The sequence below is a fragment of the Doryrhamphus excisus genome, chromosome 19, assembly GCF_030265055.1.
Source record: "Doryrhamphus excisus isolate RoL2022-K1 chromosome 19, RoL_Dexc_1.0, whole genome shotgun sequence".
NCBI classification, from domain to species: Eukaryota; Metazoa; Chordata; class Actinopteri; order Syngnathiformes; family Syngnathidae; genus Doryrhamphus; species Doryrhamphus excisus.
In genome coordinates this window covers 2,811,484-2,824,932 of record NC_080484.1, presented here as the reverse complement: position 1 = coordinate 2,824,932, position 13,449 = coordinate 2,811,484, and the positions used below count along the sequence as shown (strand labels likewise).

General features: G+C 37.3%; 1 protein-coding gene across 5 annotated transcripts in view; it reads left to right on the top strand.

The window, feature by feature from the left end:
* mta1 (metastasis associated 1) overlaps window positions 1-13,449 on the top strand; it is a 79,501-nt gene that overhangs the window by 22,718 nt on the left and 43,334 nt on the right. Inside the window, exon 1 of one of the 5 annotated variants that reach the window (XM_058056334.1) lies at window positions 5,567-5,868. The exons of the other annotated variants lie outside the window; for them this stretch is intronic. Within the exon in view, the coding sequence (XP_057912317.1) occupies window positions 5,841-5,868 (28 nt within the window). The 5' untranslated portion in view covers window positions 5,567-5,840. Of the gene's footprint in view, window positions 1-5,566; window positions 5,869-13,449 lie in introns of those variants that run through there. 5 annotated transcript variants of the gene reach the window in all.

Genomic DNA, 13,449 nt, shown 5'->3' with positions numbered 1-13,449 from the left:
CTCTAACATATAATGAATCGGGTAAGATTAGACCTCTTAGGACAAAAAGCTTTTTAAAAAAAAAAAATTGTGTTCATATTGTTTACATTTACAGTCAAACCTTGTTTTTTTTTTATAGTTTTTGTGAGTCGGAAAATATCTTAGTAGTATCTTTAGTTTCTGTACAATACTGCTCTTAATATTGCTCCTAATGTGTTTGCCCTGTGCATCATTCCACGGAATTTTTAGTTCATATTCTGGGACAGAGTCATCGGATTAATCGGTTTTTATACGTTTCGGTTTTCGTCAGCGCTTGTGGAATACATTAATAACAAAAACCAAGGAAAATTACCTTTTTTGTAATGTTCTAATACTTTAGTCGTAGTATTTAGTAGTCTTTAGTTGTATTCTTTTGGACTAATACGGTACTACGGCCCAGTAAAAAAAAGTCAGCTGTGGAACAGGTGTGGCCCCTGGGCCACACTTTGGACAACACTGGTGTAACTGATCGCTAATAGTAACTTATTTGCCCTCCAAAGGACATGAGTTGGCGCCCCCTGGTGTCTAAACATAGTGCATCACTCAAGTAAAATGAATGAGTTTAGTTCAGTGCAAAGCATGGTTGGCATCCGCGCCGGTTAGCGCAATTTTTTTTTTTTTTGATTTACGTTGAAAATTCATGCCGCAATTTTGCCTCGGTTAGCATAACAATATGGCACACGTAACATAATGTGTTCTTAAGTACAGTTTGTTTTTAATCGCAAAACATCCTTCCTTCCTGGAAGGAAACCTGACACCTTGTGACATCACAGGGAGCCGGTGTTAGAGAAAACCCTCCGAAACGGAGCGTTCAGAGCCATCTTAAATTTTGGAGCCGGTAAGAGGGATGGAGGTGTGGGTGCGCGGCGCAGCACTGGGCAAAATGTGCTGGCTACGCCCTGTTGGCGCAGCACAAGTCAGGTGCGCTGCGCCTCGCCTATAAAATTAGAGCACAATATCTGAATATTTTCATGTTCTCCTGGTATGTTCCTGGTATGTTGTACTCATACCCATACCCGTACTCATACTAATGGCGTCTGTTCACATATTAGGTAGTAAACACGGTACAATGAGCTCTTAGTAAGTACACAACAATACACACACAAGTACAGGAACAAGGGAAAATGGAAGCTACATCACCCCCCCTTCAGTGCTTCAGGCAAAGCTCCAGCTCCAACGTTGACACGGCTGACCGAGAGAGCACACAGTCGACTCACGTGATTGGCCCGCAGAGGTCACATGTCCACAAGACCAAAGTCCCTTGTGTTGCAGCTCCAGTAATTGAGGCTTACATATGGTATAGATCAGATGTAGCTTTCACCGCAGCATTCCTGCGAAAACCCGAGGACGTACACTTTTATCCGACATGGAATGCGGGAAAATCAAAAGTATCAGGAAGTGTTGGATTGTTTACATTCATAAATGAAATTATACGTGTTGGGCTAAGCTCAGAGTAAATTGAAGTGTTTGAATGTTGTCAGCTTTTCACTGAAGAGTGAGGCGTCTCACTTGAATGATTGCACCAGCTATGCAGTTCCAAAGCATAGAAATACTATGTATAGCAGGGGTCTCAAACACGCGGCCCGCGGGCCAAATGTGGTCCGCAGGACACTAGTTTGAGGCCCCCGCCTTGATATGGAAGTTTAATGTTAGTGCGGCCCGCGGGCCAAATGTGGCCCACAGGACACTAGCTTGAGGCCCCCGCCTTGATATGAAAGTTTAATGTTAGCGCGGCCCGCGCAAGTTTGATATGGATGCTGTAATTACGTAATAAAATTATTACGTTTGATTAATGTTCATGTTAAAGGTTAAATAACTGTTAATAGTTATCCTCCCTATCCGTGTGGAAGTGGTAAGTTTTTGGCTATTTAAGTTGAAAGGAAATAACTTGAAGGCTACCGTTTAGGTCGCTAGCTCTCTAGTTTGCGAGTTAGCATGTGTCTCGAGACCCTGCAGTTGCGCAATATGTTGTAAATAAAAAGAGTATAAATGTGACTATAGTCGTGTTTTGTCATGTCTACAGGGCTCTAATCATGCTTTGTTCATTTTAATCTGATCTGAATTATTATTATTATATTTATTGATTTTCTTTATTCTTGATTTGTTTATTTATTTTTCATCTTTGTGCAGAAAAATAAAAATCATAACCAAAGCACTGAAAAAGTTTGTATATTTTTCTGTTTTTAATAAATGCGTTTTTTTTGTTTTTTTTTTGGAAAACCTGATGCGGCCCAGCCTTTTGCCCAGACCCTAGCTCCAGTGGCCCCCAGGTAAATTGAGTTTGAGACCCTTGCCGTATAGTAATCTCTACCGTGATTTGCAACATAACGTACAACTACAAACATTGAAGACTAGAATCTTCGATGAATAGCACAGAAATGGGAGGTTTTAGCTAGCTAACTGTTTATATAGTACAGTGCATGTTTTTGCTAATATGCAAACTTCGCCAGATTGAACCTGTTTAGTTCGGTAGGAGGCGCCTAGTGAGAACGGTCCGCCCAGTAAATACTTCCTTCTCTTCACAATGACGGCATTTCATTCATCTCGGTACTCGGTTAAGCTAATGTATATGTTTTCACTTTCAAGTCCTCACTGAGCTTAGCATTCAGGTTTTTGGAAACACTGAACACAACTTGTACTTTTCAATTTGAATTTTTGTAATGTTTATTTTCGTAACCTTTGAAGACTTTAAACTTCAATGACGCTCGTATTTGTGGTTTTTGTCAACAGTTTAGTCTTCGACAAACCTGGCATTTGCCTTTTGGGAAACATCAAATACAGTTTCAAGTCTTTGACCAAGCTAGTGAAGACAATTTAGAGTCAAAAAGTTAGCATTCATGGTTTTCATATACACCGAGGATGATTTTGAGTCCTAAAAGAACCTAGTTTAGTACGGACAAATAGTTTTTTAACGTTAAAGACTAGCTACCAGTTTTGAGTCCTCATTGAACTTAGCATGCAAGTTTTTGGAAACACTGAACACAACTTGGGATTTTCAAGAACTTAACGTATGGTTTTGTAAACATTGAAGAACGAAACTCTTTAATGAAACGAATGTTTCTATTTTGTAAACAGTGAAGATGGTTTATTTTTTAACAAACCTAGAATTTGCCTTTTGGGAAACACCAAATACAGTTTCAAGTCTTTGACCAAGCTTGTGAAGACAATTTAGAGTCAAAAAAGTTAGCATTCATGGTTTTCATATACACCGAGGATGATTTTGAGTCCTAAAAGAACCTAGTTTAGTACGGACAAATAGTTTTTTAACGTTAAAGACTAGCTACCAGTGTTGAGTCCTCATTGAACTTAGCATACAAGTTTTTGGAAACACTGAACACAACTTGGAATTTTCAAGAACTTAACGTATGGTTTTGTAAACATTGAAGACGAAACTCTTCAATGAACCGAATGTTTTTGTAAACAGTGAAGACAGTTTAGTCTTTAACAAACCTAGAATTTGCCTTTTGGGAAACATCAAATACAGTTTCAAGTCTTTGACCAAGCTTGTGAAGACAATTTAGAGTCAAAAAGTTAGCATTCATGGTTTTCATATACACCGAGGATGATTTTGAGTCCTAAAAGAACCTAGTTTAGTACGGACAAATAGTTTTTTAACGTTAAAGATTAGCTACCAGTTTTGAGTCCTCACTGAACTTAGCATACAAGTTTTTGGAAACACTGAACACAACTTGGAATTTTCAAGAACTTAACGTATGGTTTTGTAAACATTGAAGACGAAACTCTTCAATGAACCGAATGTTTCTATTTTGTAAACAGTGAAGACGGTTTAGTCTTTAACAAACCTGGAATTTGCCTTTTGGGAAACATCAAATACAGTTTCAAGTCTTTGACCAAGCTAGTGAAGACAATTTAGAGTCAAAAAAGTTAGCATTCATGGTTTTCATATACACCCAGGATGATTTTGAGTCCTAAAAAACCCTAGTTTAGTACGGACAAATAGTTTTTTAACGTTAAAGACTAGCTACCAGTTTTGAGTCCTCATTGAACTTAGCATACAAGTTTTTGGAAACACTGAACACAACTTGGAATTTTCAAGAATTTAACGTATGGTTTTGTAAACATTGAAGACGAAACTCTTCAATGAACCGAATGTTTCTATTTTGTAAACAGTGAAGACGGTTTAGTCTTTAACAAACCTAGAATTTGCCTTTTGGGAAACATCAAATACAGTTTCAAGTCTTTGACCAAGCTAGTGAAGACAATTTAGAGTCAAAAAAGTTAGCATTCATGGTTTTCATATACACCGAGGATGATTTTGAGTCCTAAAGAACCTAGTTTAGTACGGACAAATAGTTTTTAACGTTAAAGACTAGCTACCAGTTTTGAGTCCTCATTGAACTTAGCATAGAAGTTTTTGGAAACACTGAACACAACTTGGAATTTTCAGGAACTTAACGTATGGTTTTGTAAACATTGAAGAACGAAACTCTTCAATGAACCGAATGTTTTTGTAAACAGTGAAGACAGTTTAGTCTTTAACAAACCTAGAAATTCCCTTTTGGGAAACATCAAATACAGTTTCAAGTCTTTGACCAAGCTAGTGAAGACAATTTAGAGTCAAAAAAGTTAGCATTCATGGTTTTCATATACACCGAGGATAATTTTGAGTCCTAAAAGAACCTAGTTTAGTACGGACAAATAGTTTTTTAACGTTAAAGACAATTTCACATTCAGTAAAGCTATCATAAGACACTTTAGCAGATATAAGACACTTTAGTCTTCAACAAACCTGATGAAACTAGCGTACGTTTTTTTCTGTGAAGACAATTTAGAAGCAACAAAAAAAAATTTCTAAACACTTTTTTCCGAAACGTTAGTAACACTGAAAACTATTAAACTATTTAACATTCAGTAAAACTATTGTACGTGTTTTCGGAATCACCAAAGACAGTTGTGACCGAAGTTAGCATAAAAGTTTTTGGACACACTGAAGACAATAAAAAATGTTCAGGGAATTAATGTACGATTTTGTTAACTTTGAACGTAATATTGGTGTTTTTGGAAAAACAGTCTAGTCTCCATCGCATTTACCTCTGTAGAAACATCGAATATGTTTCTGTGAAAACGATTAAGCGACAACAAACATAGCATACGTCCTTTTCATAAACATTGAGGACGATTTCAAACATCTTTGATGAACCTACCACAGGTTTTTCGTAAACGTTAACAAGTCCCAAAAATTCTTAACTAATTTTTTTAACAGTTGTGACCAAAGTTAGCATACAAGTTTTTGGACACACTGAAGATTGGAGACAAGAGTCTTCAACTTTAAGTACTTTTAAGAACCTTCTCAATGTGCTACATACACAACATTAGTGTTTATAGGTGACTATAAGTACAATGACATTTTAGTGATCAATATGTTAAATTAAACACACTTATTTTCCATTCATTTGTGCCCTAAAGCAGTTGCTAGTAAAAGTAATGAAGTAACCTAGCTATAGCAAGTAGCATAGAAATGGACGTACCGGGCTAATGCGGCTAAATTGTATAACAGCTACATGCTAAAGATGCTAGTAGCGAGGGGAAGTCGAATTAAACCCGATTAGCGATCAATTAAAGCGGGCATTTGTCAGCCCGTTCATCGCCGAACACACACTGCATGGATCCCGGCCTGCGAGGGCGTACTGTCCCTTTAAGGTCTCCAGGCTGCTCTGTGTCGTATCGATCCATCCACCATTTTCCAACACACAGCGGCGGCAGCACAGCTAAAGGGGGCTCCGGCGGGGCGAGCGGACCAGAGCGAGAGAGCCACCCCCCTCTACCTGGAGAGGAAGCCCGGCACCGGCGGGCAGGCAGCCATGGCGGCCAACATGTACCGGGTCGGAGGTAAGGCGGCGGGCTCGGTGGGGGTGGAAGCAGAGCCGAGAAGTCGGCGGGGGTTTGTGTCGACACTCGCCGCTGGACCCGCCATGGTTCTCACCGCGGTTGTGTTGATGCGGTTTCTCCGTCTTTTTTCTTACCTTATTTTTCCTCGCTAAAATAGCCTCGCTTGGTGATAATGATAATAATAATAATGGTGGTCGATGTGTGGTGATGAAGAGTCGTGGCTCGCTTTTGTTCCTTTTGTGCTTCTCTTTATTTTAAAATAACAAACTACTCCAATGCTGATGCACCTAAAGTAACACACAAAATGATCCAGTTAACATTTAAGCTACCGATGTTTGCATTTATTCCCAAAGTTTTGCGTGCTATTAAACTATTGTGTCCACGCAAAGTAACACGACTTACCTGCATAAACATCCACGTAGATCTCATTCGGATGCTAAAAGTACAATGTGGAGACCACACACAAATGCGTGTTTTTAGCATTGTTTCTGTTATTATGAACCCAGCACGAATATGTACACACAATAATACTCACAGTAGTACACCTGCAATAGTTTTGTATTGTTTGTACTTTGCAGTGGTACACAGCTGCTGGCGTACAAGTCCAAATATTACAACTTCATAGAATATTTCAACACAATCATTTCTGTAAAGACACACATGGAATCAAATGAGAGCTTAATTTTAATAATGTCATTTTCTGTAATATAAATTGTTTTTATTGTTGTGAGGCGCATTTACGATAAGTGGAAATATGGCCGACAAAACGCAGAACTGATCAAATTTGTAAGTAGAATTCCAAAATGGGAGTGAGACAAAAAAAGTAAGCGTTCATACGTTTTCTATGCCGCTTATCGTCACTACTGTGTGGGTTTTGTTTTTTTTTGGAATGTGGGAGGAAACCGGAATACCCGGAGAAAACCCACGCATACACGGGGAGAACATGCAAACTCCACACAGAGATGGCCGAGGGTGGGGGAAGACAAAATAAGAAGCCAAAAAGTTACCACTTCCACACAAAATAGGAGGAGAACTCATTCATTCATTCATTTTCTACCGCTTATCCTCACAAGGGTTGCGGGGATGCTGGAGCCTATCCCAGCCGTCTTCGGGCGAGAGGCGGGGTCCACCCTGGACTGGTCGCCAGCCAGCCAATCACAGGGCACATATAGACAAACAACCATTCACACTCACATTCATACCTATGGACAATTTGGAGTCGCTAATTAACCTAGCATGTTTTTGGAATGTGGGAGGAAACCGGAGTACCCGGAAAAAACCCACGCATGCACGGGGAGAACATGCAAACTTCACACAGAGATACCCAAGCGGAGAATCGAACCCAGGTCTTCCGGACCGTGTGGCTAACATGCTAACCACTCTTCAGAGTACAAGCATTAAAGTAAAATAGGCCGTTTATCAGCTGATTTAGTGTGAGGTATTCACACCTTCATGATTGCTCGACGGCAAAGGCAGAAAAGCTTTCTCTCTTTGATTGTGTTGGCATTGTTGAGTTGCACAAGTAAGGCCTCGCGCAGTGTGCCATTGCTGCTGAAGTTGGACGCAGTAAGACGGGCATTTCAAACTTGTTATACAACCTTAATTTCTAAAAACAAACAAACAAAAAAAAACTTAAACTGTATTATGGAAAGCAGGAAGTGAACAAATGTAAAAGAAACAATACAAGCAGTTGATGTTTGCTAAATACAAGGATGAAGAGTCTTGAACCAGTCATGATGTGCTATATATATCACTATATTGACACTTACTATGGTACTATGGTATGGTCATTGTAAATAAAAAAAAATTAAAAAATATAAATAAAATTAATAAAAATTAATCAAATTAAAAAACATTTTTTTTTCATTTTTAAAAACTATATTGGGAAAGCAGGAAGTGAACAAATGTAACGGTTACTGATTGTAAAAGTACCAGATGGAGGGGTAGGATTTAATAAGCTTTGCTTCTTCCTACTCCTTTTGGACATGTGGAACTGGGAACTGATTATGGGATGCACTCAATTGTAATCATGTTCAAATGAAATTAAACCATTACCATAATATTCCGGTCCCTTTTGAGCTACTTGAGAGGTCCCAACTAGTAGAACCACACCCCCCCAACAAGGATTTGGGGACATGACTTGTCAAACAGAGTTGAGCAAAATTATCTCCAGAATGTCAGAATTTTGAAAAAAAAGGTCATTAGATTGTGAAGGTGTACCTAATGAGATGTACTAATCCGGGCCGGATCAGTGTACTAGCTTAAAACTCGAGCCGCACGTACATTACAAGTCCCCCCTAAAGACCGTTGAAATAAACAAAATTGTACATTGGTTGGAAAATGCTAGGTTTTCGGATAGAGCAGGGGTGGGCAAACTACGGCCCGGGGGCCACATCCGGCCCGCCAAGTGTTTGAATACGGCCCGCCCAATCTTTCAAAAGTATTTAATTTAAACTCAACATACAACCTGGCATCATGGCCTGAGCCAACCTTTGGATGGTTGTATCAATTTCGTTGTTTGACATGGTCTGTTGTTTACAAAGTGCTCCTGAAAAAAGAGACACAAGCACATAATAATAATAAAAATTAAAATAATAATCATTATATTATTATGATTATTATATTTATTATATTAATGCTAATTATTATATTAATTATATATAATAATATTGTTATATTTGCATATTTTACACAATAATAATATAATTATTATTTTAATTTTATTTTAATTATTATAATATTTTATTATTTTTAAAATATTTAAATATAAATATAAATTAATAAATAATAGCCGATTGCATGACAATTTTACAGATACAATAATACCAGGTGGAATGTTACGTGCATTAAGGGGTTCCCCAAAAATTCCAGACTGCTTTGTGTTGTCCTCATAACGTTTTTTCCCATTGGAAATCATGTAATGGGCTGCACGGCGGTTGAGTGGTTAGTGCGCAGACCTCACCGCTAGGAGATCCGGGTTCAATCCCACCCTCGGTTATCTCTGTGTGGAGTTTGCATGTTCTCCCTGTGAATGTTGGGTTTTCTCCGGGTACTCCGGTTTCCTCCCACATTCTCCCAGTATTTTTTATATTTTGGTGCGACTAGCACACGTCACATGATTAAACATTAAATTAAACATAATTTAATCGGTTATAGCGCTATTTTTGAACATTGGGATGACATAATTCCTCATTTCAGTTGTTCCTCCTGCTACACTTGTCATTGACATAATAACAGATATTAAAACAATATTTGTTGTTTTTTGTGAGCTGGCGTGTGCGTACTCCTGCAGAATAGAGGAAGCGATTGATTACATTTAGAGTAGGGGTCTCAAACTCAATTTACTCGGGGGGGCACTGGAGCTAGGGTCTGGGTGAGACAGGGCCCCATCAGGTTTTCCAAAAAAAAAAAAAACTTTATTAAATTTATTTTTATTTATTTTATTTAAAAATAATTTTTATTTAATTTATTAAAAACAAAAAAATTTAAAAAAACTTCGCTTTGGTTCCAATTTTCTACAAGAAAAGCTCTGATAAAACATTCCACTGTTCTCAAATATCTTACTTTTTATTTTTCTGCACAAAATAAAATGAAAAATAAATAAACAAATCAACAATAAAGAAAATCAATCAATCAGTAATAAATAAATAAATATAATAATAATAAAACGGCAAATAATAAAAACTTAAGAAAGTTTGTTGGTGGGTAGACAAATTATTTTTTTCAGATTAAAACGAACAAAGCATTATTAGAGCCCTGTAGACATTTATACTTTTTATTTACAACATATTGCGCAACTGCAGGGTCTCGAGACACATGCTAACTCGCAAACTAGAGAGCTAGCGACCTAAACGGTAGCCTTCGAGTTATTTCCTTTAAACTTAAATCGCCAAAAACTTACCACTTCCACACGGATAGGGAGGATAACTATTAAGAGTTATTTAACCTTTAACATGAACATTAATCAAACGTAATAATTTTTTCTGGGCCTCAAACGAGTGTCCTGCGGGCCACATTTGGCCCGCGGGCCGCGTGTTTGAGACCCCTGATTTAGAGGATCAACAATCAATAAATGTTTGCCCGGGATTTGTCTTTGCTGTGGAAAAAATAGCGTGCCGTGCTACCTGAGTCGGAGCAGGATTACGCCCTCCTGAGCAGGGTGGAAAATTAACACTTAACCTGCTGAGTTTGCGAGGCTTTTCATCAACACTGTATCACCATATTGCGCTCTTTTTGCAATGACTAATTTGCCTCATTAGTGTGATTTACCTGCGTGTCCTCCTCATCTGATGTTGCGTCTCTCTAGGAATAAACTCTCTCACACTGTAGTTGAAATTAGACCTAATGGAGCAAAACAAATCCGCCACAGAGTCTAATAATTGCATTACACAACAACCATACTGTTGCACGGTATTTTAATAATCAGGTAAGAGAGTCTTTTTCCACACACAAATCTTTGGTAAAAAAAATAACATTTCAGCTTTTATGTCAACACAACATTTACGAATCTTGCATTTTGCAAAAATTCCTCCCGGTGTGGGTAAATTCTCAAACTCGTCAGGCTAAGAATTTATTTGACAGATGCCTGTTTCCACGACACAGGCTCATCTATTTGTGATACTCATCTCTCAAGCAAACCCAGCCATCATCATCACTGCTGCCTCGATGGCTGTTATTATTCCATAGAAAAATAGGTACTTTGTGTCCATTTATTATGCATGTGAATATTGTCATATCTATTTTCAGTATATTTTATACCAAGGAGTCTCCTACGGATTGTACTGTATATTTAGCTATTTTCCGTGTTTTTTTTTTTTTAAGGTTTTCGTTTAAGTCAGGGGTCTCAAACACGCGGGACACTAGTTTGAGGCCCCCGCCTTGATATGAAAGTTTAATGTTAGTGCGGCCCGCGCAAGTTTGATATGGATGCTGTATGGTATCATGTACCCAGAAAAAATTATTACGTTTGATTAATGTTCATGTTAAAGGTTAAATAACTGTTAATAGTTATCCTCCTTATCCGTGTGGAAGTGGTAAATTTTTGACTATTTAAGTTTAAAGGAAATAACTTGAAGGCTACCGTTTAGGTCGCTAGCTCTCTAGTTTGCGAGTTAGCGTGTGTCTCAAGACCCTGCAGTTGCGCAATATGTTGTAAATAAAAAGAGTATAAATGTGACTATAGTCGTGTTTTGTCATGTCTACAGGGCTCTAATAATGCTTTGTTCATTTTAACCTGAAAAAAATCATTTGTCTACACACCAACTATATGTGGTTTCTTAAGTTTTTATTATTATATTTATTTATTACTGTGATTGATTTTCTTTATTCTTGATTTGTTTATTTATTTTTCATCTTATTTTGTGCAGAAAAATAAAAATTAAGATATTTGAGAACAGTGGAATGTTTTATCAGAGCTTTTATTGTAGAAAATCGGAACCAAACCAGGAGTTTTTAACCCCAGAAAAGCTGTGTTTCTCACTGTGCCACACTTTGAAGACCCCTGTCGTAAAGGTTTTGCCCATGTCAGGCCAACTTTAGTTGAAAACAATTAAGCTTAGCTCATAGGAAGATGGCCGCCACTTTGCAAGACAAAGTAAGACTTCTTGGGAAAGCAGTGACTTCTTCCCGAATGAATGAAGCGGGTGGTCGAACAAAAGCCGCCTCTGCAGGCCTTGATGTCTTTGTTTTGCCCCGTGCAGGCCACACGCCGCTCTTCCTACACTTCTTCCCACGGCTTCCGCAGGGAAACTGTCGGTGGAAACGCTAGCTTAATATCCATCCTAGTGGGCAATAATGTCTATCCCTGTGGTCAAATAGGCTTTGAAACAACTTTAGAGTCACCCAAACCTTGGTGGAAACCTCTTAGGGACACATCCTCATCCCTAAATGGGATGGCTTCTCACATAAATGTGGGAAAAAACGACAATATTCATGCCAGGCCAGTAGATGTGACATCACTAAATGAGCGCAAATGCTATTACAACATTGTTTTCCAACATAACTTTTGTTTTGGAATTCCGTTTTTAGTGTTTAGTTCAGGGGTCACAAACTCAATTTACCTGGGGGCCACTGGAGCTAGGTTCTGGGCAAGGCTGGGCCGCATCAGGTTTTCCAAAAAAAAAAAAAAACTTTATTAAATTTATTAAATTTATTTTTATTTATTTTATTTATAAATAAATTTTATTTAATTTATTAAAAACAAAATTTATTAAATTTGTTTATTAAAAACAGAAAAATATACAAACTTTTTCAATGCTTTGGTTCTGATTTTCTACAATAAAAGCTCTGATAAAACATTCCACTGTTCTCAAATATCTTAATTTTTATTTTTCTGCACAAAATAACTTGAAAAATAAATAAACAAATCAAGAATAAAGAAAATCAATCAATCAGTAATAAATAAATATAATAATAATAATAATAAAAACTTAAGAAACCACATATAGTTGTTGGGTAGACAAATTAATTTATTCAGATTAAAATGAACAAAGCATTATTAGAGCCCTGTAGACATGACAAAACACGACTATAGTCACATTTATATTTTTTAATTTACAACATATTGCACAACTGCAGGGTCTTGAGACACATGCTAACTCGCAAACTAGAGCGCTAGCGACCTAAACGGTAGCCTTCAAGTTATTTCCTTTCAACTTAAATAGCCAAAAACTTACCACTTCCACACGGATAGGGAGGATAACTATTAACAGTTATTTAACCTTTAACATGAACATTAATCAAACGTAATAATTTTTTCTGGGTACATGATACCATACAGCATCCATATCAAACTTTAAACATTAAACTTTCATATCAAGGCGGGGGCCTCAAACTAGTGTCCGGCGGGCCACATTTGGCCCGCGGACCGTGTGTTTGAGACCCCTGGTTTAGTTGGAAACTCTTTTCAAATACTTTTCTTAGGTTTTTTCTTTCTAAAGCCGTCTCAAGTAAACTAATTATGAGGTCAGATTTCATCATGAGGCCTTTTCAGCAAGTCAGATTACCGAATAGGATAACAATATGAACATTTCATATCACCATTATTGTGACCAATATATATATATAATATATATCCAATATATGGAAGGCATACACGTCAAGCTATTCCTCTGGTATAATGGTAATGGTTTAATTTCATTTGAACATGCATCAGATTACAATTGAGTGCATCCCATAATCAGTTCCCAGTTCCACATGTCCAAAAGGAGTAGGAAGAAGCAAAGCTTATTAAATCCTACCCCTCCATCTGGTACTTTTACAATCAGTAACTGTCACATTTGTTCACTTCCTGCTTTCCTAATATAATTTTTAAAAATAAAAAAAATAGTTTTTTAATTTGATTAATTTTTATTAATTTTATTTTAAATTTTGTAATTTTTTTTTATTTACAATGCCATAATGTGTACCATAGTAAGTGTCAATATAGTGATATATATAGCACATCATGACTGGTTCAAGACTCTTCATCCTTGTATTTAGCAAACATCAACTGCTTGTATTGTTTCTTGAATTGGCTCATCGTTGTGCATTGTTTGAGGTCCTTACTCAATCCATTCCATAGTTTGATTCCACATACTGAAA